Source organism: Chelonia mydas, chromosome 5 (genome assembly GCF_015237465.2).
Source record: "Chelonia mydas isolate rCheMyd1 chromosome 5, rCheMyd1.pri.v2, whole genome shotgun sequence".
In the NCBI taxonomy this organism is placed as follows: Eukaryota; Metazoa; Chordata; order Testudines; family Cheloniidae; genus Chelonia; species Chelonia mydas.
The window spans coordinates 78,939,641-78,965,363 of NC_051245.2; the positions used below are offsets into that span (position 1 = coordinate 78,939,641).

General features: G+C 41.1%; 1 protein-coding gene across 1 annotated transcript; it reads left to right on the plus strand.

Moving 5' to 3' along the window:
• Positions 1-1,822: 1,822 nt before the first annotated feature.
• On the plus strand, positions 1,823-11,049 carry CTXN3 (cortexin 3). Its single transcript, XM_027823260.3, has 2 exons — positions 1,823-2,804; positions 10,313-11,049. The coding sequence occupies exons 1-2, from the start codon at positions 2,799-2,801 to the stop codon at positions 10,652-10,654; spliced, it is 348 nt and encodes a 115-aa protein (XP_027679061.1). The 5' UTR covers positions 1,823-2,798; the 3' UTR covers positions 10,655-11,049.
• The last annotated feature ends 14,674 nt before the right edge of the window (positions 11,050-25,723 follow it).

Below are 25,723 nucleotides of genomic sequence, written 5' to 3' on the forward strand. Positions count from 1 at the left end.
ACAGCCTCTGCCAGGGGAGCTCCAGTGGATTTCACCTCCTAAAAATGGAGTGTTCTCTTTCTTTCCCGTCTCCCTTTCCCCCAAGAAAACAATGAGGGAAGGTTTCAGAGTAACAGCCATGTTAGTCTGTATTCGCAAAAAGAAAAGGAGTACTTGTTGCACCTTAGAGACTAACCAATTTATTTGAGCATAAGCTTTCGTGAGCTACAGCTCCTGCCCTCATTTAAGATGGATCTGACTTGGAGCATGGAGGGGGCAAAGCTTGCTCAGGGAGGTGTAGCAGCTCCCGGCATCCATTTCAGTGAATCTGGCACACAAAGCCTATTTTCAGAATGTCAGAGCTGACATGTTTGTCTGACACAAGGTTAGCGCTCAGTCCTGCTTTAGGATGCCTAAATGATCATCACTACAGACCTTGTAAAATCAGCCACTGCTGGAACGTGCATGCATAGCAGCCAGTCTGACAAGATACATAGCAATGAGCAATAGACCAAGAGCAAGGCATTAGCATGTTTCTCTGGCTTCCCTTCAGTCAATTCACATGGATGTAGAGTCTAACTGCAAAGGAGTCTGTAATGCCCAAATATTTGAGAAAGTGAGTTGGAGATAAATGGGCTATTGATTTTTTTTCCCTTCTTTCTCTTCCTCACTGTCAAAGATTCAGTCAGTCAGTGACAGCAGCATTGGTAGTCTCAGACCTGCTTGCATATCTCGGAAACTTCTCTAGATGAGTTCCTACAGAATGTTTTCAATATTCTGTGACTTTCAGATCTGTCAGTTTTGCACAGCTCATTTTGAGTGACATGGCAGGGTGAAGAGTGAATCAAAATTATTAGGATTCTTCCAGTGATGTGGAGGATCCATGGTAACTATTGGTGCAGAGGTTTCATTCCATCTCTGGGTGACATTTTAGTATTTCATAGCCTTTTGGAACGGTTGTGCAATAATAACCAGCTAACTTCAAAAGATACCTTCAGCCCTATTAATAAAATCACACCAAGAACATCCCTTGAACACCAAATAGAGTCAGATATAGAGATGCTGTAGTTTAATACTGTATTTAGAATTAATTAGTGGGATGGTTTGAGTATTACCTCTGGAGAGCAATTGACTAAAATGGCTATAATATTTGTTTACATTGCTGTTCCTGCAGAGTGTTTTCACCAAATGTGATGTATGTAATCTTCACAAGCACAGCTCTACCATGCCATAGTTACAAAGAAAAATCTTGAGGTCCTTGCTGCGGCAAACCTCAGTGCAGTAAAGTGTGAGCACAACTAGAGTAAGGACATGAGGATTTAAGCCCATAGTAAATATCATGGGACAATTGTGGGAGGTATTGTTAATTTGGTAACTACAGCACAGTGATGTCATTGCTGATATCAATAGCATCCAAGGCCACTGCATTAAAGCCCAGTAAACTCACTGGAAAGACTCCCATGGACTTTATTGGACCTTAAATGAATATCACTGTTGTCATCTGTTTGTAAGACTTATAAAATACAAAACAAAAAAGATAAAATGAATCTTTAAACCCATTGTTTCATCAGTTCTCTCTGTCCCCATGTTTATTAGCCACAAACTGCATTCACTGGAGCATACATGGGTTCAGAATTGTGAATCTCTGCAAACAAGGGAAGACCAAAGGAGAAAATATTCTAGAATGACAGGTTCTAAATAATTGGAAAATATCTACAACTTTGTTTAATATAGTAAAACAGCCTCTCACTTGCAGTTTTCCTCTTGGATCTAACAAGCCTCTTCCTTCCTGCCTTTATCTTTTGTATTCATGCTGATCCTCTAGCTAGGAAAGAAATTTCACACTGCCCCCTATACAGGGCTGTGGCACAAATGCCCTGATCTAACCATAAATTGTTCAGCCATTCCCCTGCCCCACCCCTGATCACCCTAAAAAAAAAAGTGGAAACCAGGGCGCAACCAGTATTTAAATCAATTGACACACCATTTTAAAACTAGTGTTGTTTTCTTTCAGGAAGGAAAATAAGAACCATTATGCTTTACAGAGTGTTTTTCCCCTCAAATAAAGTAGCTACTTTATTAAGGGCAGCTTTTGTACATGACTTGAAAACAACTACGGCTTCCAGAAAAAAAGAAATGCTAGAAATAAGTTTTAAAAAAAAGCAACAGCTATGTTGATGGCCAGATGCCACTGCCATCAGGTTATTTTTATATAGTAAATGTAGCCCAGAATTACTCTCACACATTGTTCTTTAGAAGTCTTCTAATTAAGGAGTTTTCTTGAAGGTCACAAACAGTAATCAGATTGGCTGATGAATGCTATTTGGCATAAAAAAAGCCAGATTACTGACAGCAATCCTTACAGTAAAAAGAGAAATACTGGTACATTTATGGCTTTAATTTTAGCAAAGGTACGGGAATGCCCTGTGATTTTTTATTTATTTCTTGAACTACTTTTGAATGTTAATATTCTCCTGAAGACAGTTTCAGACAGATTGCTAGGCTGCTGCTCTACTCAGTGAAGCAGAATCTACTGAAGAGTTGCTGAGGCAGAACTGAAATCATGGCTCGCCTCAAAGAAACGACAGTATTGTCAGCTAATTACTTCTAACACACAAACAGCATTCTTGTATAACATTGTTTTTTATGTAAAAGTCTAAGCCTTTTAAAGGCAGCTCTAGTGCTTTTAGGTGTTCATCCCATTTCTTTGCAGTCCCTACTACTTTGCACTTACATTGCGAGCAAGGTAAAGAAGAATGGAAACTAAAGATACCTGTAACAGCTGCAGAAGGAAATGGGTCGGGTTTTCTCTCTACTAGATGAAGGTACTTGTATAACAAAAACTGTATGCCCATTTTACTTATTTATTTAATAAATAATCTTTATATTTTACATGCCTGGTTAATACTGTTTATATGCAATATTTCCTGGATAGAGGGTAAGAATTTGTGACATGGAGATCTAAAACCTATGAAAATTAAATGTATCTAAAATAAATTAATACAAAGTATAGTGACCTTTACTGGTTTTTTATATTTATTTTTTGAAAAGTTCATAAAGGTTAACAAAGTTAACCTTTACTAATGAAAGAAAAAGGAATGCAAAATATATTAGTCTCACTGAGCAGCAGATTTCTTAATCTGGAAAGATTTGTAACTGTAATAGGATTATTTTTTCCCAGTGGGATCCAGCCTAATCAAATATTTTAATAACATGTTAGCTTAAAGGGCTTTAACATTTAATATATTATGGACATGCCTTAGAAATATGCAATGGGGAAAGAATTACAGTGCTAGCATTTGTAAATTTTGCTAGCTACAATGCTAGCTGTAAACTTTTTAGAAGGAAAAGTACATGGAGACAAAGGGAAAAGGAAACAGTGTATTTTGTATGGGTTCAAAATAGGGGCCAGGTCCTCAAATGGTGTAAATCCATTGAAGCTATGTTGATTTATACCAGCTGACTCTCACATGCTGTTCCTTTTGTTTAAATCCAATTAGCCAGTAAAGTGAGCAGTTACTTCAACAGTCAGTTGCTAATTCTGGCACTAACTACTGGTTCCCCCAGTAACTTTGCCCCTATGTGCATATGCATTACAATAGGGTGTCTCATTAAATGAATACACACAGCATATATACACTAATACAAAATGCTACTTCTGTACATCTAAGGTAAAAGATACAGGTGCAGTTTAAACATTACAATATACTATTCAACATAATTACAGTGCACAGTGTTATTGGAGAGGCAGCCAAAGAAAAAGTACTGTTCCTTTTATAGTAATATAATAATAATACCCCTGAAATCCAACTAACTCCATCAAGTTGTTTTAACAAAGTCAGTCACTGATTCTTGCACTATGTGGTCTTTTTCTTGCCAGACCACCAGAGGCTCTGCCCCTAAAAGCTGTTGGGAAGAAGACGAGGATGTGTGCGTGCATGGGGGCCAGTGGCAATCTGCTGGTCCTGGGTTCATAAATAGGAGAGGGTGAGGCAGTGTAAAGTAAGTCAAGAGTCACTGCAGTCACACTCAGACTGTGCAGTGACTGTTGTCAGGGTCAAAGTGCGATATTGTACAGGAGGGTTGTGAGGCATAAGTAGATACCACAGTGGGCATATTTAATACAATTTGTCAATTTAGTGGCTATTTTTGTGAAGTCATATGTGTTCCAGGTGGCTCTGATATGTCTATCACTACAATAGAGTTGTGAGCGTATGGAAAAAAATCTTTGTGCAGATGTTTAGAATAGGGATGTTTGAGTGTGAAGAAGCTTGTGTGGTGTTTATATGTAAGGAAATGCTGTGATTAATCTGCTAAACTAGAAAGGATAGTATAGAAAAATAGTACATGCGGCTGTGACACAACTTAGGTCTTGCATGTAATCACATGATTTACATTACACTAGATAAGGCATAATGGAAACCCACTTGTGCCATTAAATCCATATACTTACATGATATTATGCATACTTGTGAGGCACCTGGTGAAGTCACAGAGACAAATTCTGCTCTTAAGAATGAAGTCAGTGAGTTTGCATGGGTGTAACTAAGAGCATATGTCAAAGTGGGTCAAAACTCTATAAATTGTATATCTCTATGGTTTTAGCTGGTCAGCTTCCTCCACTGATACAGCTCATTTTAAAGGGTTGCCTGTTAATTTTAGGTAATTTGCATAAAACAACTATATAGCAGGTGATTTATTAAACAATAGAGATCAATGTAACCTGGAATACATTTAACCTGGAATTTCATTTTTAGTCTGTGGAAAGGGAATTTTATATGGAAGTTATATAAAAATAATAATTCCAGAATTTTTATCTCTGAATTTCCTTTGCTGATGTCTTTAAAAGCCTGGAGATTATGCATTCTTCATCACACCTAGAAACAAAGGGCCAAATCCTCAGCTGGTGTTAATCTGTGGAACACCACTGACTGCAGTGGACCTACTTCAATTTACATAGGTGGGGTCTAGCCTAGAATTTCATTTGCTACCGAACATCAAATGTGTTTCAAAAATTAGGCGGTTTTGCAAATATTTGACCCTGTTCACTGCAGTGTTTATACACAAATGTATAAGAATTGCAAAAAACATAACACATTGAATGGTAAAGGGTGAGATTCTAATTGCACAAAAGTCAGCAAATTGAGATTTCAGGTTCCCTCTTGTACATCTACGTTACAAGAGTCTTTCATAAAACAAACACAAATCCTATATTACATTATATAAAGTAGTATTTTATATAAATGGTAATAGAAAAAGGTGGAGTTTAAACATAACAGTGCAAAGTCCAATTTAGTTACAAACACAGTGGTTTTGGAAGAGTGACATTTAAAAAAAGAACAGTTCCTTTCCATTGTCCTCTTGATCGATCAGCCCTCAGAGAGGGCGCACCGGTCACAATACGCCATTCGAGGTGTTCTAGCCATTCCTTCAGCCACTCGCTGGCCAGGCTGTCAGTGGCAATGGACACCCAATTGGCATAGCACACTGCAGCCCAGAACCCCTGAGCTCAAGCAATCTGCCAGCCTCAGCCTTCCAAATAGCTGGGATTACAGGCACACGCCACCGTGCCTGACTCCATTAGTCTGTTATATTGTTTTCAAAATAAGAAGCTTGAAAGCTTTGCCATGAACCCTAAAAAGAAATCATTAAAAAACACGGCAATTTTCAATGAAAGTTTGCCTTTTTCAAAACCGAGTGTTAGAAAGCCTAGAAATGCTGATTTAAGGTGCACTGACTTTAACTCTGGCTGCATATTCCTGGTAGCCTGTGTCCCAACTTTCTAAAGCAGTTTCATGTATTCAATAAGTGCATCTGTAGTAAAGCTAGTAACCTACTCAACTCAATATACTTCGGTGATTTGACTCCTGCAGGGGCACCTCAAACTTTAACAGTTCACCTTCAGATTTTCAGGTAGGTGGTTTCTGTAGCATGAGATAGGTAACTGAACCAGCAATGATATACAGGTTCACAGTATCCAGAGTAGATGTCCAGTCATTGTAGATTGGGTGAGTCTGGGTGAAACTAGGGACAGGTCAAAATTTGATTGATAATGATAACCTTGCCACAACCTTAACAATGGAGAGAGACTGTCCAAAAGAGTGAGAGATCCTAATGTCATTCAAATGTGCAAGGGGACAGAGTTAAGCTGGCTGTGGTAACCCTAATTCTGTTTCCGGACTTGTTTGAAATAAAAGTTCAGTCCCTATGTGGCAATAACATGGTCCTTGGTATGTTTCAATTATTGTTTCAAGGAAAATGATGTATTCTATTAAACCAGACCTCCACTGATTTCTTCATCTCTGCCTAATCCACAAAAACAAAACAAAAAACCTTCTGGGCTGGCATTAATCATAAGCATTTGTGTTCTTTTGTTTTAAAAAATGTATAGCTACCACAACCAAGTGTCTTAGATTGAAAGTGCCATCTCAGCCAGAACTATAATAAAACGAGCTAATGGTTATGTGCATGTTAGCAAAAATGAATGGTAACAACAGGGCCGGATGTGGACAGAAAGGTATTCAATTGTGTACTCATTAAATGAAGGATTATTCATATCGGTGAGGAAATCATTTCTACAAGAAATTGAACTTGAATGCCTTTACCTCTAAAAGCTACTTATTGAGTTAAAGGCTAATCGGTTTGCTCAATCAGTCTTAATTCTACTTAAGTCATATAGACAGCAGCCTGGTGCTTAGATAAACCTCTGTTTATAATATTTTTTCCCTTGGGGATCTCTAATCCAGGTAATAACCTGGCCCAGCTCTGGCTGGCTTTTAAAATCAACAATAAGAAACATATTCAGATCACCACAGTCCTACTCTTTTTTTGATCATCTGACAGCTGCCACTTCAGTCATAACTTTCTGTGATGCCTATAATGTATTCCTCTCTGGATCAATGTATACTTATGCAATGTCATTATTTGAGTTTTACACCATTAGCATCAATGTTTCATAAACCACTGCATAGACAAGAAGGTGAAAAGTAATGAGGGGTGGAAGGATGGTCTCGTGGCTAACGGAAAAGTGGAAAATCTGGCTCCGATCACTGGCTTTGCTGCTCTGCTTCCTGTGGGCCCTTTGGCAAGTCACTTAATCACTCTCTGCTTCCATTTCTCAATCTCTAAAATGGAGATGATAATATCATTTGTATCATATCATCTCACAGAAGACCCAGCGGGAATCAAGGCCTGTTGTGCTATGTGCTGTACAAACAAATAGAAAGACAGCCTGTGCTCCAAGAAGCTTGCAGTGTAAGATGCCACCCCCCCCCCCCGCCCAAAATCTGAACATGGAAGGGACACTTTATGCACAGAACTCCCCAGAACTATGTGGAAAAGTTGAGTGGGTACTTCTGTGGCACGATACCTTCCATCTCCCAGGCCCCCCAAAGATCTCCCCATGAATGTAGGATCTATACTGGGAAAGGGGATGCAGGCTGGAGGAGAAGAGGGCAGGTTGTGGATGGGATGGATGCACATGTGTTTCCCAGAGAAGATAATACAACTTGAGGTTGTATTAGCATTTCCCTGTAGCCCTCTATACTGGGGGCAATGTTGCCATGAGGAGTCCCTGGTACACAGCTCCAATGGAGTCACACTGTCAGAGTGCTGTAGGAAGCTGCTAGAATCACTTAGCCAACTCTTTGAGACCCAGGGATTCCTACACAAAGGGAACCCACAGTTGCTCAGGAATGGTGCAAAGGAGCTGGACTGGGAGCTGAGAATCTGTCCCTACATGTTTGTTTGCGCTATGGGCAGTGTAAGGTCTCTGAGATCCTTATGTAGTCATTTCCTTGCTTTCAGAAAGGTGAGTTTTGTAAATGATGTGAAAGATAAGCACTTTGCTCTCATTTTAGCAACATTTTGTTGTTGGATTTAACTTTTATATTGCAGTGGCCACAGTTAGGATCAGAGCCCCGTTGTGCTCCAGTGAACTCCAGTATGAACTTAAGGCGAGACCCTTTGTTGGTGCACGTAGTTATAGCATGATAATGAGCAGTCTGGGGCTGAATGGCTGCTGAGTCCAAAGCATGCTTCACACCTCTGTTGATACATAAAATCAACTGAAACCTGTTATGGCTATGAGAATGATTACCCAACACATCTCTGCATCTGCAGTCATTCACCACACACCCCGTTTTTGGTGCCTGTTCAATCCTTAAAGAAAGTAATTAGCACACAATCTTTAATAATTCATCAAATGATTTTGAAATCAGGTTTCTTCAAAGAATACAAAGCATTTGTGTTTTACTGAGCAATATATACCTGCTAAGTTTAAAATGAGGTTTTTCAAGTACAGTAAAAATCTGAACTTTCTTGACAGGTGAAAATTTTCCATTTCTCGCCAACCCCAAAATCCTTAGCTCATTTTTAGATGATTGCACATTATTGAATGTATGTTTCCAACCCTTTCCTAAATTACTCAAATCTGTGCTGAAAGCAAGCATGACAAAATGTATCTCCAAAATGTAGTTTTAGGAGAGACTTTCAAGCTCCAATTCAACAAAGAATTTAATATTGTGGTTAACTTAAAGCACATTCTTAAGTCATTGTAGTCTATGAGACTTAAGCATACGCTGAAGTGCTTTGCTAACTCAGGGCTTTGGTGACTAAAATGAAGGGTTTTTTTGTAGCAGTCATTTGTCTTCAACCTTCATTATAGCATCATTGTCAAAATGTTATAATCCTGTATCTCAATTTCTGTGTTTTTATAACAAGATTTATCATTGGACTTTAGTTACATTTCTTCCTCTGTGTATCATCTAAGATCTGACACTTTTATTAAACTGCTTGAGCCTAAGGTTACAGCTCTTTTTATTAGCGAGGCTCGTGAATTTTTCATCAGCTGGTAGCTGGAAATATACTTTCAAAGATATGAAATTAACAACAAATTAAATTTATATCGTTCTGTCATTTCAGTTATACATTGGATCAGGCATTAATAATTGTACAGCCTTGACATTTGTTCTTTTATTATCTCTTCCATTGTTTTATCTGAAGTATATGTGGTTTTAAACCTATGCTTCATTTGTAATTATATAACTGCTTTCTCAATACCACATTTAGTGGTAATTATTTTTATTGACATGTGCTTGTAAGTCATTACTGACCAAGTCTCCATTGTAAATGACAGCTAACTCTCAATGGATTGAAATGGCAACATAAAAGTTTTGCTTGTTTCCACAATTTTATGTCCTTCTTCCTAGTCCAGGTTTGATTTTGTTTAAAAACAGTCTCTTTTCTTACCATTTGCATGAAGTGCTCTGATTGTAGCCTATAGTGCTAAATTGGGGACAAGCAGGGCTAACCTGTAGCCATCATACCTTATATGGATTTTATAATCTAGGTATGTTTAGGCCTTGCCAATGCCTGAGGTGAGACTAAGAGAAATGTAAGTACTGTAGGCAGTGCTGGCGATGATTTTGGTAGGGGACATTCTTATAGCCACATTTGGGCACCCATTGGGATATACTTCACTTTACTCATTGATTTCACTGGGACAATATGTAAGGATGGCATGATCTGGCCCTGAGTCAGTACTGACCTGATGACACTACATGGCACTACGGCATGCTGTGAAATATGAAACCTAGCTCCTGACTCACTGTATTTACTAAAAAATCACAGATTGAATTTCAGCATGAGGTAAGGGCATTAACTAATATGTTGGGCTACATTTGAGACTGAACTGCCTCCCTAAAATTCCTCTTGTTTCAAATGAAGAAGCTATTTTCCCTGTCTTTTATAAATGCCATGTTGTGCTATGGGAACAGAATGTCTGCCAGCATCCAACTCAGAGGTGTCTGCATTTCAGTTGTAAGTAAAAGATCCCTGTCTGTGTCATCTGGGTACCTTTGGGATCATTATGGATGAAAGGTGTTAAAAATTATATTATTTTCTGACCCTCCTCCTCCAGAACTGCTGGCACAGTAATGACACTCTTCTCCCAGGTGGAATGAGACACAGTCTGCTTCAGACGTGTCCTTTCGGTAGCTTACCTTTTAGCAGTGTTCTCTGAGCAGTGTGATTGGCACCCTGACACTTCCCCTTGAAGATAGGGAAAATTCTATATCAATCCAAATGGTACATGATCAGGAAGCTACTCCAATCACATTTAGGCCCAGTACTTGGCCATCTTGTCTGTTCATGCTATTTAACAGTAATATTAGGCCTTTCATATTATGAAACAAATAAACATGTTCAGAAAATAACAATAGTGGAATGGAAACAACCATGGGGTTCTTTCCCATATGCCCTCTGTGTTCAGATGAGACCACACACAAAAATAAGGTGCTTTCATAGCTAAAATTTTTTTCCCCTTCCCCTGCAGATAACACAAGTACATCTAAGTGACTTCTACCATGGCCTCAGCAAATTGATGATGAAAATAAGGAAACTGTGGGATTACTTCTTTCAGCTTCCCTGGACAATGGAAGGAGAGCCAATCACTTCTACTTTGTTGCCTCCTGGGAATGTTCCACGAGACGCTAGCTTGACCCTGGAGCAGAAAACCACATTTGTCTTTGTGATCTTATTATTTATTTTCTTAGGCATTCTCATTGTCCGATGCTTCCGAATTCTCTTAGACCCCTACAGGAGTATGCCCACCTCCACCTGGGCTGACGGACTTGATGGTCTAGAGAAAGGCCAATTTGATTATGCCCTGGCTTAGACTGACGACTCAGAAATATTATTTAGAGGAGTTTGTTTTTTTTAAAAAAACCTGGAATGTAGATTTATTTTCCCCCAATTTTCTCAGACATTATAAAAGCCTTGCATGACTGCACAAAATATTAATTTGTTTTTAAATAAACATCAAAGCGAGTTAAACATTTGAAGGTAGACTGGTGATTCTCCTAATGGAGGGGGAAAAATAAAGCTATAACTGTGCTTCAAAACATATTGGAACAATATATAACATAGATGGTATCTTATGACTCCGAATAAGTTTGATTTGTAGTTGCTGAAGAAAGCCTTATTGTTTGAAAGTAGCTTTTTTACAAGCATCAGTAGATTTACAGGTTGGGTAGGAATGTTTTTTTTATGAGTTGTATGTGGCAATTAAATAAACTTTTAACGCCCCACTGGCTTTTAAAATAAATGTACCCGGGGTGGGAGGGGGGGAGGGAGACTCAGACCAGATTTCCTCATGTCACAATCACAGCTCTTCCAAGCTGCTCTGGTTTATTCCTCCGCCATTCAGTACAGCTATACCTAACACATAGAATGTAGCTGGAGTTCATGCAGATAATTCCCAATTGCTATTGCCAGCTCCAGAGGGCAGAGAGGGTCCTTTATTTTGAAGCCTGGTACCTCCAACCAAGGTGACCCCTCAATGGGGGTGAGACACAAGGGCTGCTGTCCCTTAGGAAAATGAATAATGCTACCACAGCTGGTGCAGAGTATAGACCCGGTTACCCGCTACACAAGAAACAATGAAGTACATCAACCCAAACCACAGCAAAGGAATGACACTATCCCAAAGTAACAATATAACAAAGGGAGAGTTACTGGGAGCAGGAAAATAGGATCTAGGGAAGGATAGGGTTAAGGTTAACTAATGAGTACTAACATATCAATACTCCCAACACTTCCTAGACTACAGTTTCCTCCCTAGCACTTTCCCCAGGCAGAGGGTATACTGAAGATGAGTCTAGAGATGAGTGTTGCAGCACCATGAATGCTGGCCAGCTTAAACAAAAAAGGCCACCTTTTGACTAAAGTGTAGCCAATTGCTTGACTACATTTACAGTTTTATATTTAAAATATTTGAGAGACCAAATAGCCAAGTTTAATCAGTTTAAAGACAAAGCACTGCAACATGAAAATGAGCCATCCATACCATTCTTTCTAGGAAGCAGTCGCACAGGATGGCATTCATCTTATACAGGAGATCTGATTTGAAAATAGGTACCTAAGTCTAGCTATATTTGTAGTACAAATTAAACCTGTTTATAAGTTACAGAGCACTTGATAAGTCATCCACCAGTCTATACTTGTTTTTTGATACAATCCTGTACCTTCCTTATCTTTGCTTTGAATACCACATTCCAGGTATCAGTAGGTCATGACAGCATTCCCTTGTGGTACCAGGAAATACCATTCATACATGTTGCTTCTGATAGGTTTTGTATTTGGCTGTGCCAAACTGTTGCAAATGTTGCAAACTATTATGGGATGTTAACATCATTCTGGAAAAAAACATAACACAAATCACAGTCATAGAATTTAGCATAACTACCCAGCATTCAATACAATGTTACTACTGTGCACAACACATATCAGTGTGGTGTGCCAGAAACATAACAATAGATATCGGATAACGCACCACTTCATGAACATGATGCAGTGGAAATCAGTGGTCGCAAAGAGCTGTGGTGTCACATGAAGTTGTCCTGCAGTCAGTGCCAGATTAAGGTACAAAATATAAGGTAGCTAAACTACAGCTTAGGGCCATGCAATATGAGGGGGCCTCTAAAAAAGAAAAAACTGACTCCATTTCAAATTTTATTGAAATCGGTTGATAAATAAAGGAGATATGGGGAAAAGAAGATTCTCTCTAAATATAGACATTTTTGTTCAAATATGACAAAAATATACACATCTGGCAACACAAATACCCTTACCTACTCTTACCCTTCACTAATTGTTCATTATTGACAGGCAGCAGGACAGGGCTGAGAAAAAATAACGATAATTGCACTTGTAAAATTAGTATTTCTACATGTAAATCTGCTATCAGTCTCCTAAGGCAGCGTTTTCTTGGTCAGCTGCTTCTGGTAAAATTCTGACCATGCCTTCATAACTTATTAAAATAAATAAATAATCTCACTGCCGACAAAATCGGGAAAATGTGAGGTCGGAGACTGCAATGTCATGAAGCAATTCTGCCAAGCTCATACTCGTATATTAGTGTGTTCTTTCTTCTTTTGACCTGTACATATGTACGATAGTGTATTTAGTGCGCACGCCATTTTCTGCTTCATGCACTATCCATGCTGCACATGATTGAGTTTGCAGGTGATCGTCTTATGGACTTGGGTCAAGTGGATCTTGAGGAGGATAAATTTGTGTTGGTTTTCCTTCGTCAGTTTCAGGAACCTTCACAGTACATATCAGAGACTGCTGACGAAAGGATAAATAGAGGGTTTTGAGAGCAGTGAAGAAAGATATACATATATATCAAAATATTCTGAGTACTTTGGTGAGCAAGTTATTTCAAACTATGTGCAACTATGATTTATCAGCTATTAAAGCCTATAATATTCATTATATTTGTTTGCCTATATATTCAGGCACTTTCTCAATGCCTGTCTAGAGATTACCAGACTTTTTTCTGGTAAATGCTTTCTTTCTCTTTCGTGCATGTAGCTTGTTGTCACTCTGTGTGTCCCAGGTGTTTACTTGAGATTAATCAGTGGTCCTGGGGGAGACAGAGGATAGACAAACGACTGCAAAGAGAGATGTCTGCCTAGAAAAAGTCTGGGATTTTCTCCTCACTGGGTTTGGTGCATGAAAGATAATATTTTATTATAGGTCGTATGCTATGTAAAAATTCTAATATAGACTTATAAATCACATACTGTATGCATAATACATTGTATTTTTATAGTATAGCAAAAGAAAAATCCCAACAATTAATTGTTTATTTTGTATTTTTTATATTGTATTGTTTATTTCTACTTTACTTACATACGCAATTAGTTCAAAGAATTTGTGTAAAATTTATTTCTATCATGATGTCATTATTACAGAGAGGGCTGCTGAAAATGAAGATTATTGTTCTATTTTTACAACTTCGCCTTTGTATATATGCAAACATAAAGCTTTTGTGTTTATATATTCAGTGTGCTTTCTGTGAAAATAAGAAATTCATTTTTTATGGTATGGGGCCTCTTACACTTGACATAATTTAGGGCCTCAGAATGTCGTAATCTGGCCCTGTCTGTAGTCTTACGAAGTTGTCACCCCAGACAGACATATACTGAGGTAGAATAGGCAATACCTTCTCCACCTTCCAGAAGGAAGGGAGGTAAGGGACACTAAGTTTGCCATTTTGCCTGAGAAGGTCTCAGAAAGGCAACAACCACAACAGGTCATGATAACCAAACCCCAGGACATTAAACTGGCAGAACAAATGACGTTACCATCTCAAGACAACAGTGGCATTCAGGGGCATGCATGTTGGATCATATTAAAGAAGTTCTGTATTAAAATCACAAATGAGTTTGATTCCCCATAGTTTAAATTCCAGGGTATTACTAATTAAGAGGTCTCTTGGTTTTTGGTACTGTTTCTCTCCCTCTGTGTGTGAAACTTGCAAGCTGCTAGTTGTGTTAGTACATTCTAAGACAGAGTCTGTTCTCAAAGCAATTCACAGAGACTCAAAGCAATACTCTAACAATAGAAACAGCACCCAGAGACTCCCCGCCCTTTTGTTGTATTAACAATTGTGATTAAAATAGAGATAGAGGATGTATGTGGATGGATGCTTGGTGTGGATAATAACTGAATGATCAGGGAGGTGCCAGCCTAAGAATCCAGTGTCCATCGGCTGAAGAAGGCGTCAAGTGGAAATAACCAGAGGACCCCCGGAGGGCAGACTGGAATCCACCCAACAGCCTCAAGAATGGGAGAACCAAAGAACAAGATAACATCTAGGAGCCGTCAGGAATGTGCTATCTGCTGATTGATTCAGCAACAGCATGATGCAGCAATTCCCATAGACTGGCATAGGAAGAAATTCCTATAAAAATAGACTCTAAAAAGTGAGAACTTTGGGGTCTGATTCTGCAAACCAACTTCCAGGAGCATCAGATGAGCATCTGACAAGGCCCTGCTCCCTCCTCATGTCCAGGCCACCTGGCCAGTGGCTTGGCATGAGCAACTCTAAGGCTGGTAACTATGATAACAACTTTGCAGAACCTGTGTGTGTGTGTGTGAATGAATGTGTGAATAAATATGAGATTGAATGCAATGTTATAGCTATAACTAACTGCTTACTATGATAACAACCTTGCAGAACCTGTGTGTGTGTGTATGAATGAATGTGTGAATAAATATGAGATTGAATGGAAAGTTATAGCTATAACTAACTGCTTACTATGATAACAACCTTGCAGAACCTGTGTGTGTGTGTGTGTGTGTGTATGAATGAATGTGTGAATAAAGATGAGATTGAATGGAATGTTACAGCTGTAACTAACTGCTTACTATGATTCTTTCTGTATTCACAATAAATGTGGTATTTTGCCTTTTTCCCTTTAATAAGATCCTGCTGGTTTTTATTTTATTGGTACAACATGCACAAGAGAGGCAAGCAGGGGCATGGGCTTCCCCAGTAATCATTGGGGGCACCGGACTTCTCCAGCCCTGGGGAAAGGGGGCAGCAAGAGCTTCTCCCAGCCCTGGGGCTTTGTAGGGGAGGGGGAAGAGCGAGCTCTTCCGGCCCCAGGGCAGCGGTAGAAGCTGACAGCTCCTCCAGCCACAGGCCTTCACAGGGGTACAGAACGTATCCCTCCAAAAGGGGTCAAATTTAGATTCCTGCGCATGCCCTGGTAGCATTGATATTTCAAGGGAGACTACAAGTCCAAGTCCAAGTCCAAACTACAGTGTAAACTGCCTTAGAGGGCACATTGTTAATGAGTTTAGTTAGTAGGCTAAGTATGAGGTTTTGGACTGTGACTTATATAAATGTTGTTTAAGGGTATGTCTACACGGCAATTAAAAACCCTCGAGTGGCCCATGCCAGCTGAGTTGGGCTAAGGAGCTGTTTAACTGCAGTGTAGAAACATGGGCTCAGGCTGGAGCCTGAGCTATGAGACCCTCCCCCCTCACAGGGTCCCAGAGCCCAGGCTCCAGCCTGTGCCTGAATATCTATACCACAATTAAACAGCTCCTTGGCCTGAGCCCTGGTAACCCGAGTCAGCTAGCACAGACCAGCCACAGGTGTTTAATTGCAGTGAAGACATACCCTAAGGCAGGGATCGGCAACCTTTGGCACGCGCCCCATCAGGGAAATCTGCTGGCGGGCCAGGACAGTTTGTTTACCTGCTGCGTCCGCAGGTTTGGCTGATCACAGCTCCCACTGGCCGCAGTTCGCTGTTCCAGGGCAATGGGGGATGAGGGAAGCAGTGTGGGCCGAGGGATGTGCTGGCCGCCGCTTCCCACAGCCCCCATTGGCCTGGAATGGCGAGCTGCGGCCACTGGGAGCTGTGATCGGCCGAACCCGCGGACACTGCAGGTAAACAAACTATCCCGGCCCACCAGCGGATTTCCCTGACGGGCTGCATGCCAAAGGTTGCCAATTCCTGCCCTAAAACCATGTGTACACTTGCAAGGTTACAACAATGCTGCTGTAAGATCATTCATGTAGATGCTCTATGCTGGTGGGAGAGAGTTCTTCCATTGACATAATAAAACCACCTCCATGAGCAACGGTAACTATGTTGAAGAGGTGCAAGTGGCCAGCAGGTGGGTGGGTGGTGGGCGGAAGGGAGCGAAGAGGCATGAGCAGTGGGCAGAGGGGAGGACTGGGGGAGAGGGTGAAGAAGCATGAGTGGCAGGTGGGGGAGGGACTGGGGTGGAGGCAAAGAGGTGTGAGCAGCAGACCGGGGAGGAGGCAAAGAAGCACGGGCAGGGGGACTGTGGGAGGGGACAAAGAGGTATGAGGGGTAGGTGGGGCACCAGGGGAGGGGCAAAGAGGTGCATGAGCGGTCGGTTGGCCAGCTGGCAGGTGGGGGAAGGGAGCCAAGAGGGGCTGTGGGTGGAGTATGGGTGGGGCTTTTTGGGGAGGAGGCTGAATGGGGGTAGGCCTAGGATTGGGGCCACAGGCTGGGTGCACAAAGCCTCCCACAATGGAGGAGTCACGCACAGCCCATGGAAGATGTAGCATTGAGAACAGTACTATTTAGTGGTTTCGTTTCCCAAGCAGGAAGTCTGGGGAGGGTTGCATTCAAAAATCTTGGGCCCTGACTGAACAGCCAGGCAGGCCAGCTTTCCTTTATGTGGGGCAATTAGAATAGACTTTTGGAAAGGAAGAGCCATATTCCATTCCAAGTAGGCAACCTTGGTGTCATGGAGTGATTAGCCCCTTTAGTATGAAGCAGGGTCCAGTGCACCTGTGACTGATTAGCTGCTTAACAGAAGGGCTTAAACTGAGTTTAAAAGAAGGCACCTGGGCCATAATAGGGAGACTGGAAGAATCTGAGAGCAGTCCGACACAGGAGAGTGCAAGGAAAGGGGCTGGGCGAGGCACAGCACAGCACCCGCGCAAAGGAGTGGAACAGAGCAGGTGAGAACTACCTGGGAGAGTCAAGGCAGTTGCAGAGAGTGGGAAGCTCTGCAGGACCTCCATGTAAACAGCAAGGAATTGGTTGAGAGACTAGGGAGGGACTAGACTGCTGACTTTCCTGAACCAGAGCTGGGAGGCTGAAAGGCTATGTCGACACTGCATCTGGGGGTGAGTCTCTAAGCCAGTGGTTCTTAACCTTTGCTGCAGCCTGCACTCCTTTGGTTCTCAAAATATGTTCTCGCACCCCTTATCAAAAATTGTTGCAGTAGGTCAGTTCTTTAAACCTAGATATATTTTTTGTTTGTATATTACAGAAATCATTCAAAAATGCATAATAATAAATGCATAGGTTTGATGAAACAAAGTAGTTGTACTTACGTGCGTGTGTTTAGTTTGTGTTTTCGATGATTTACCTTCTAAAAAAAATCTGGCATGTCTTGCATCCCCAGAAAGGGCATCACGCACCCTCTGGGGGTGCGTGCACCCTAGGTTAAGAACCACTGCTCTAAGCCCAGGTAGCCAGACTTGTGCTAGTGGGGCTCAAACTATTGTGCTAAAGATAGCAGTGTAGATGTTGCAACTTGGGCTGTAGCTCAGGCTCTCAAGTCTGCCCAATCCCCTGGTCTGAGCTTGGATGGCTAGCCTGAGTTGCTGCTGGAACCATGACATCCATATTGCTATTTTAGTGTGTTAGCTACAGCCAAGCTAGGCATGAGTCTGTCCACCTAGGCTGGGAGGCTTGCTCCCAGCTGCAGTATAGACATATCTGACGGAGCTCAGGCACTGGACTGTGTTTTGGGTTGAAGAGTCATGATGCTGGTTGCTTTCAAGTGAGTGGCCAGGAGAGTGGGGCCCTGGACCAAAGGCAGAAAGGCACTGGGAACTGAGTGCTGGTGGTCTCTATTCCCCTCTCAGGTGGATGAGCTGGAAGTGAGGTCCCCAGAGAGAACTGCTGTATCTCTGTTTTACAGCAGAACTGGGGACACTTGCTTTACCATGAGGCTTCTGTGGACTTTTATGTGTACATGACTAAACCATGCCCAGAGGTGGGACTTTGAATTGGACAATGAGAGGAACTGTATTATTTTTATGGCTGGACTGAGGGGAAACTGAGGCAGATGCATCTGTCATACAGTGCTCTGATGCAGGAGGCTACCCTAGGCCAGGTCGCCTTATTACATTTTGTGGAAAACATGGGCACCTCAATTGGTCCCTGCCCAGAGAGGTGCAGTACAGTAGGAAAGTACTCAAGGAGGGGCTGCTCTATCACGCATGGACACATCTCTCACCTCCCATAAGCATGTAGGGTCACTGACTCCTTAAATGAAATATTGAGACTTAAAAGGGAGGGCCTGCATGTTAATGTAATCACAGGACAGGGAGCTCTGAATCTCTCCACAATGTGGGCTGGGCCCAAATCTCTAGTTTATCCTATTGAAGAAAATCTTGGTCATTTGAAGGAAAAACTCACTCCAAAAAAAAAAAAAGTTGCTTGATATGTTTAATTATAGTCTTGCATGACAAGGTGTGTTTAAAAATGAGGCCTTTCTTGGTGATCCATGTTTGTTCTCAGTGGCTTCCACATCAAATTTGTTCAGTTTATAACTCAAAGCAAGCTTTTACTCTTGCTAGTACAGTGAGTTCTACTTTCATATTTGAAAATAAAGCTGTTTTACTTCCCATTCTGTGCCTCCTGTGATCAGTGCTCTTGGAGTTCTGTGGCACTTCAGAAATTATTTCTGAAGCAGGTTTTTATAGATTCTGTGCCATTTCTGCAGCACCGATATGAGCCTGCAGAATCTAAGTGAATCCTACTCCCTTTGTGTGTCATAAAAAAAGCACTTTACACTACACAGAGGACTCTTCAGACACTAGCTTCTCATTCTTCACAGCAGCCCTGAGAGGTCAGTAGTATTACCCCTGTGTTGCAGAAGGGGAAGCTGAGGTAGAGATGTTAAGTAACACTCCCAAGGCAGAGCCAAGATTGGAACTTCAGAGTTTGGCTCTCTGACCTAGGCTAAGATCACTAGACAATGCTCCTGGACCATGGAGTAATAGCAGAGGTGCCCCTTGATCTCTGTTTCAACTGGGAGGCTACAGTATTCCAAATTGGTCCTGCAGCTGTACTTTGCATTGGGAAATGGCCAGTTCATTCTGCCTATTGTGGCAGATGAACTAGTCTCACTGGTGCCCTAAACTCTACTACTTAAGTCAGCATTTCTCAAATGCGGCCACCAGCGGCTTTTCTTGTAGCCACGGCCTTCTGGACTGTGATTGAGGGGGTAAAGTAGCACCTTGGTGTTGGTTGCTGGGACCACGAGCAGGGGTTGGGCCCTGTCCCCCTCTGGAGACACCTGGGGCACAATGCTGGAAAAGCAGGCAGCCTGTGATTTCCCCACCTTCGCAGGGGTGGTGGGGCTCAGGCTTTGGGCTTCAGCCCTGGGGTGGCAGGGCGGCAGGCTCTGGACATGGGGCTTTGGGCTCCATCCCCAGGCTCCAGCTGCGCAGGGGCAGGTCCAGGCTCCAGCCACATGGCTTCAGGCTCCATCCCCAAGCCCTGTGCCCTGGCCATGGGACTTCAGGCTCCAGCCTGCTGGTGCTTCCCTGGTCCCTGCTGCCTCCCCCAACCCCCCATTCCGGGGCTTAATTTGTCCCTAGGCTTGCCAGGACTGAGTACGTCTGCTGTGAAAAGTGATACTTGCATGTTTGTTAAAATCACTTTTCAGACCTACCATGTAGCAGGACCATATGAATTCTGCTGTAGGCAGGGCCTTCTATTGTGACAGTAGATGGGTAAAGATTAGGTCCAAAGGTGTACAACATGTCTACAGGAGAAACCTTAACTTTGGAAGCTTTCTAACTTTTGAGTTCTTAATTTCTTAATCCTTATGCTAATGTATATTACCTAGCCATCAGTGCCTTCACTAAGAAAAGGCACGCACAGCGTGGGGTATAGTTTTCAATGACATTTTGTTAGCACATACTAACTTTATCTACAGTGGCTTAAATTCTTGTCCTGCTTAATATAATGTGGTTGTAGCAGTGTCAGTTCCAAAAGAAGTTGGTCCCTTAAGATATTCTCCCCCACCAGGTCTCCCTAATATCATTGGTATCAGGTGCTGTGCATATAAAAATGACGTTGATGACTGGGTGTTAAGTCTCTGCTCAGGTACTATGTTCTCAAGGTGGTAGAAAGCTCTATTGTTTTAGACTGCCTGGCCAAAGAAAGGAAAAATTACGAAGAGAAGACTGGTTACATGAAGGGTTCCAGCTGAGCTAGATAGAACCCAAAGGGAAGGTTCAGGGAAAAAGTGGCTTTCTGCCCAATTTTGGTGATCACTTTTGCCCTCAGTATAAATCTGAGCAGCCTTATGGGTAGGACCCTACCAAATTCAGGGTCCATTTTGGTCAATGTCATGGTCATAAGATTTTTTTAAATAGCTGAAATCATGAAATTTACTATTATAATTTGAAATTTCATGGTGTTGTAATTTTGGGGATCCTGACCCATAAAAGAATTGTGGGGGGGTTGCAAGGTTGTTATAGGGGGTGGTTGCGGTACGGTTACCCTTACTTCTGCGCTGCCGGGAGCCCAGCTCTGAAGGCAGAGCCACCGCCAGCAGCAGCCCAGAAGTAAGGATGGCATGGTATGGTATTGCCACCCTGACTTCTGCGCTGCTGCTGACGGGGCACAGCCTTCTGAGCTGGGTGCCTGGCTAACAGTCACAGCTCTTCAGCTGCCCAGATCTGAAGGCAATGCAGAAGTAAGGGTGGCAATACCATGATCCTTCCTCCCCCCTCCCCAAAATAACCTTGTGACCCCCCCCAACTACCTTTTGGATCAGGCCCCTCAATTTGAGAAACACTAGTCTCTCCTGTGAAATCTGTATGGTATAGGGTAAAAGCACCCAAAAGACCAGATTTCACCATCTGTGACATGTTTTTCATGGCCATGAAAAACGGTAGGGCCCTACTTATGGGGCTATATCCTATGCAATCTGCAACACTCCAGGAGTGTTTTCTGCTGCTCCAGAAATGCTGGAATGCAAGGTGCTTCAGCTGCTGTCCCACAACATGTTCCTGGAATGCTGCTTATCCTGGATGGGGAGCAATAGGGGCAGAGTTAACTGGCATAGAGCCAACATAGCTATAACTTCCCCTACACAATGCTGCTGAAGTGGCATAAGTAGGATGGATCGGAGCCAAGGACCTGGCCCAGTAAACAGTATGCTAGATATGTGAAAATTATAACCATTTTCATTTTGACTGGATTTACTTCCAGTTTTAATCAGAAAGCTACCTATTTTTATGCCAGTCATTTATCATAGCCACATAAAAGGGAGTACATTTATGAATCTGATACTTTCCAAAAATCTGATTCTGACCTCACACTGAGTTAACACCAGTGTGATGCTGCTGACTTCAAGGGCATTATTCCAAATTTACAACAGGGAAACTGAGAATCAGGCCCCAAATTTCTAATCCCATTCTGTTGCATCAAAGAGCTGCAAGCTTACAACTGATGTTTAATACATGTGATATCTCTTTTTGTTTATCAGCCACTTTTTAGATAGAAAACCCCTTGGATGTTGAACTTTAAGTTCTTTAATACCATGACATGCTTCAAGTCTCTCTTCTCCCCCCCCCCCCCCACATGACTGAAAATAACTTCCAATTAGGAGACTTGCATCATATAGTAAGCATTATAACTACTATTTATAGTACAAGAATGGCTTTTTTTTGTAGTTAATCATAGGGATTTTTTTAACAGTGGAGAAAAACCTCAACAATGAAGATTAGAAAATTGCCCAGTGCTGTGAAGAAACATGATCTATGACCCCACACCATTGAAATGACTTTGACAGATACAGGAGATTACACCTATGTACAACTTAACCAGTTCTGAAAATAGCTGTAAATAAAGTAATACTAATGTTCCTTTCCCTTCTCATGGATTTCTAAGTCATGCCTATCCTGATACACAGGAAAATGACATGCATTTGATAACTGGAGCAGGTGGGCATGTGGGGAACAAGACCATTGCAAAATCATATGGCTCTTCTCTCATCACTGGGATCTCTTTGTCTCAGATGGGACTTTGTTTATCATGTAATGATACTTTCCTTACTTGAAACTTGGTTATAAATTCTCTATTCTTCCTTCCCTTTCAGATCTCCTCTCTTCCTTGTTTCTTCTCTCTAGTTCTTTTGTTTTTTTTTTTTTTTGCTGTTCCCAACTCTACTCTCTCTCTCCTTGTTCCAAGCTTTCTCTTCCCAGGGAGGGGTCACTTCCAGTAGAATAGTGAAGGATAAATGGAGTTTACCCATTTCTTATTTGGAGATGATAGAGTTTAGTTTAGGTTAATTTACTCACTTCTCTTATTTTTTACCACTTCACCACTTGTCATTTCCATGGGTGATCATGCAGGACGAACTGTCCTAGTAGCAGAGGCAACGGAACACACCTTGGATGTGTATACAGTGTAGCTGTAGCCATGTTGGTCCCAGGATAGTAGAGATGAGGTAATATCTCTTATTGGACCATCTTCTGTTGTTGAGAGAACCAGCTCTGTGTGGCTCGAAAGCTTCTTTCTCTCACCAACAGAACTTAGACCAATAAAAGATATTACCTCACTCACCATATCTTCAACAAGCAGTAGTGAAGAAATAGTAAACTAGATCTTAATTAAAATTGTTTTTGAAAGCACAGATGCAGTGTCCTAATGGCTTTGATTATTGGCATCATGATTCAGGACATGTCTCCATTAAGGAATTTCAGGAAAAACATTCCCACTAGTACATCACTGGCTCAATTGCACCAGTGAGGCTCTAGTGTATTCTTCCAGCATTTTTGAAGACAGTGGCAATTAGCTTACTCCTAGTTGTAGTTGTACTAAACGCAATGGCTTTCCCCAAAAAAGTTTTATAGTGTGTTGGTGACACACATGCTATAATAAGAAAAAGAGACATAAAGGGATGAAATGATGCACTGTCTCCAGGGCTGCAAAATATTCTAGACACTCGGAAAATGGCTAATGCTAACACAACAGGATGGCTTACATATGGGGAAAAATGGACTTGTTAGTTGAAAGTTTCATTTTAAACAACTTAAATGGTAAATACTTAATGGATAACAGTCACTTGGTTATACATAGGCTTGGAAGAATTAGACCTTTATCTGTAAATGTAAATCACACACGATTGAGAAAATATTTCTACCAAAAATTGAAATTTATAGATAGCCAAGTAGGAAACGCTACTTGAGAACTTATTAGAGTTTGATTTTTAAGGATATTTACTTTGTATCTTTTGACATGATGTTGATACTTTGACTTCTAATGGTTATAAAGTTCTAACTCTTTGAATATCAATGTCTACTTCCATTAAATAATATTGCCTGAGCTTCCAATACATTCCTGCAACTGTGAACATTTAAATAGAGAAAAATAAAGTGTAAACTAATAATTTTTTGGAATTAAGTACATTGTGCACACACTGTGGGAAAGAGACTGAGAGGCCTTCCCCATCGGACCGTACGAACTGGAACCGTAATCCCACTGAACATTAAACCCCACCAAATGAGGGTAGACCCATCCCCACCATTGTATTCACTCCCTATACCCCGCATACTGAACATAGCCGTTGTGTGGACAACTTACCCCATATCTCAATGTCTGTACTCTGACCGGTTAAACTTTTCCCCCCAGTCGGGGAGATTGCAGATTATTATGTGATCCTTGCTCCACCAGCTCCCAAATCGAATTTTACACCCCTTGATAATCTGTACCTTATCCCCTGATAACCAGAAACTTCTATGCTTGAACTCTGTACCGTTTCTTGTTTCAACATTATTTTAATATGGCCTGCAGGTATTAAACTTTTTGATACTTTTTTAAATGTCCAGTATCTACTGTGCATGTCTAGTAACTCTTTCATGCTTTTTTTGTAAAGCTACAAAGAATTCAGTTCTTTTGAATGTTTACAATGATCTTAAACAGCAAATAAAGGAAACAATTCTATTGCTTTTAATGCATTAATGCTTTTAAAATTATTAAATCTGATCTTGTTAATATCAGTTTATGTATGTTAGAACTGGTAGGGGAACAGTTTTTCCCATATTTTGTAAGAGTTTGAACATTTTTATCCTCATGAATTGGGACAAAAATCTCAAATGGTCACAAACTGAACTTTCCATTTGAGTCAGTTGAAATTAAACTAAATTTGTAAACGGTCATTTTGAACCAAATATCAGAATTCTTCATCTAAAAAAGTTTTCAACATTTTTTTTAACATTTTGAGTTGGGAGATTTGTAAAAACTAACCCTATTTCATGAATGGGTTTGGTTGCGATTTAATCTTTTTTTTTTTTTAAACTAGAAAAAAATGCTGATTTATCTGGAATTTTTCAGTCAATATCTAATCGTTTCCCATCTACAGTACATAAAAATACATACTTGGGGTTTTAGAAGAATTCCACTGAAGTCAAGAAATGTAAAACTGGGGTTGAAATGTACCAGCAGGTTTTTCAGGACACAGGCCCTTAACACCTAAAGTGAACCTCTAGAAATGTATGTAAGTATTGGGAAATAAAAGCATAGCAATATCTCTTTAAACTTCTTTTTCCCTTGGCAGAGAAGTTATTTTACTCTTTAACATACTGGTTTTGGGCAGTTTTACATCTTTTCCGATTCAGGATAGTTTATATATGTACACTCCCAGAGATTTGGCTGGAAAATGAGTGGTGTAAACTTTCCCCTCCCTTAATCTTGTATTTCAAAATTAAGTGCTGACTGCAACCAATTCTGACACCAGGATGAATATATGAGATTGGTAAATTGAAGGACTGGTGCCAATGCAATACTAACTATCCATCCATAAGAGATTCCAGGTCCGGCAGCTGCAACAGCTTTCTCATATCTCCCCATCTACTTTCAAGCAGAGCCCTTGTCTTTGTTTTATGCAAAACTGATGGCATGCTGTGATGCACCATTTCACAACTGACTCCAGTTCTTCTCTTTACTAGAGAGTAAATTTGCTTCTCAGTACTTGTAAAATACAGGATCAAGTGTTCCTCTTCTGCAATGTCTTCCAGTTTTAAGGATATATAGACTGTTCCCTGCCAGGTCTGGAAATAATTTAAGACTTTAAATTGTACCTGAACTAGCAATTAGACCTTACTTATGCCTGGCTGCCTTGGTCCCAAAGGGACCACTGTGCTGGTCAGAAATAGCCAGAGCATATTCTTCACCAGCTAAATCCCCTAGACTTGGGGCTGACAGAGCATGGACATGTAGTAATTATACTGGCTTGATACCATGCAGGGGCTCCTTCTATGCCATGAGACTTCCCCAGTCTTGGGTTCTCCCAACTTTATAGTCCCTTTATGCTACTGGCCTAATGGGGCCACAGTGAAGTGATAAACCAAGCACAAGAAACTGCCATTAAAGTG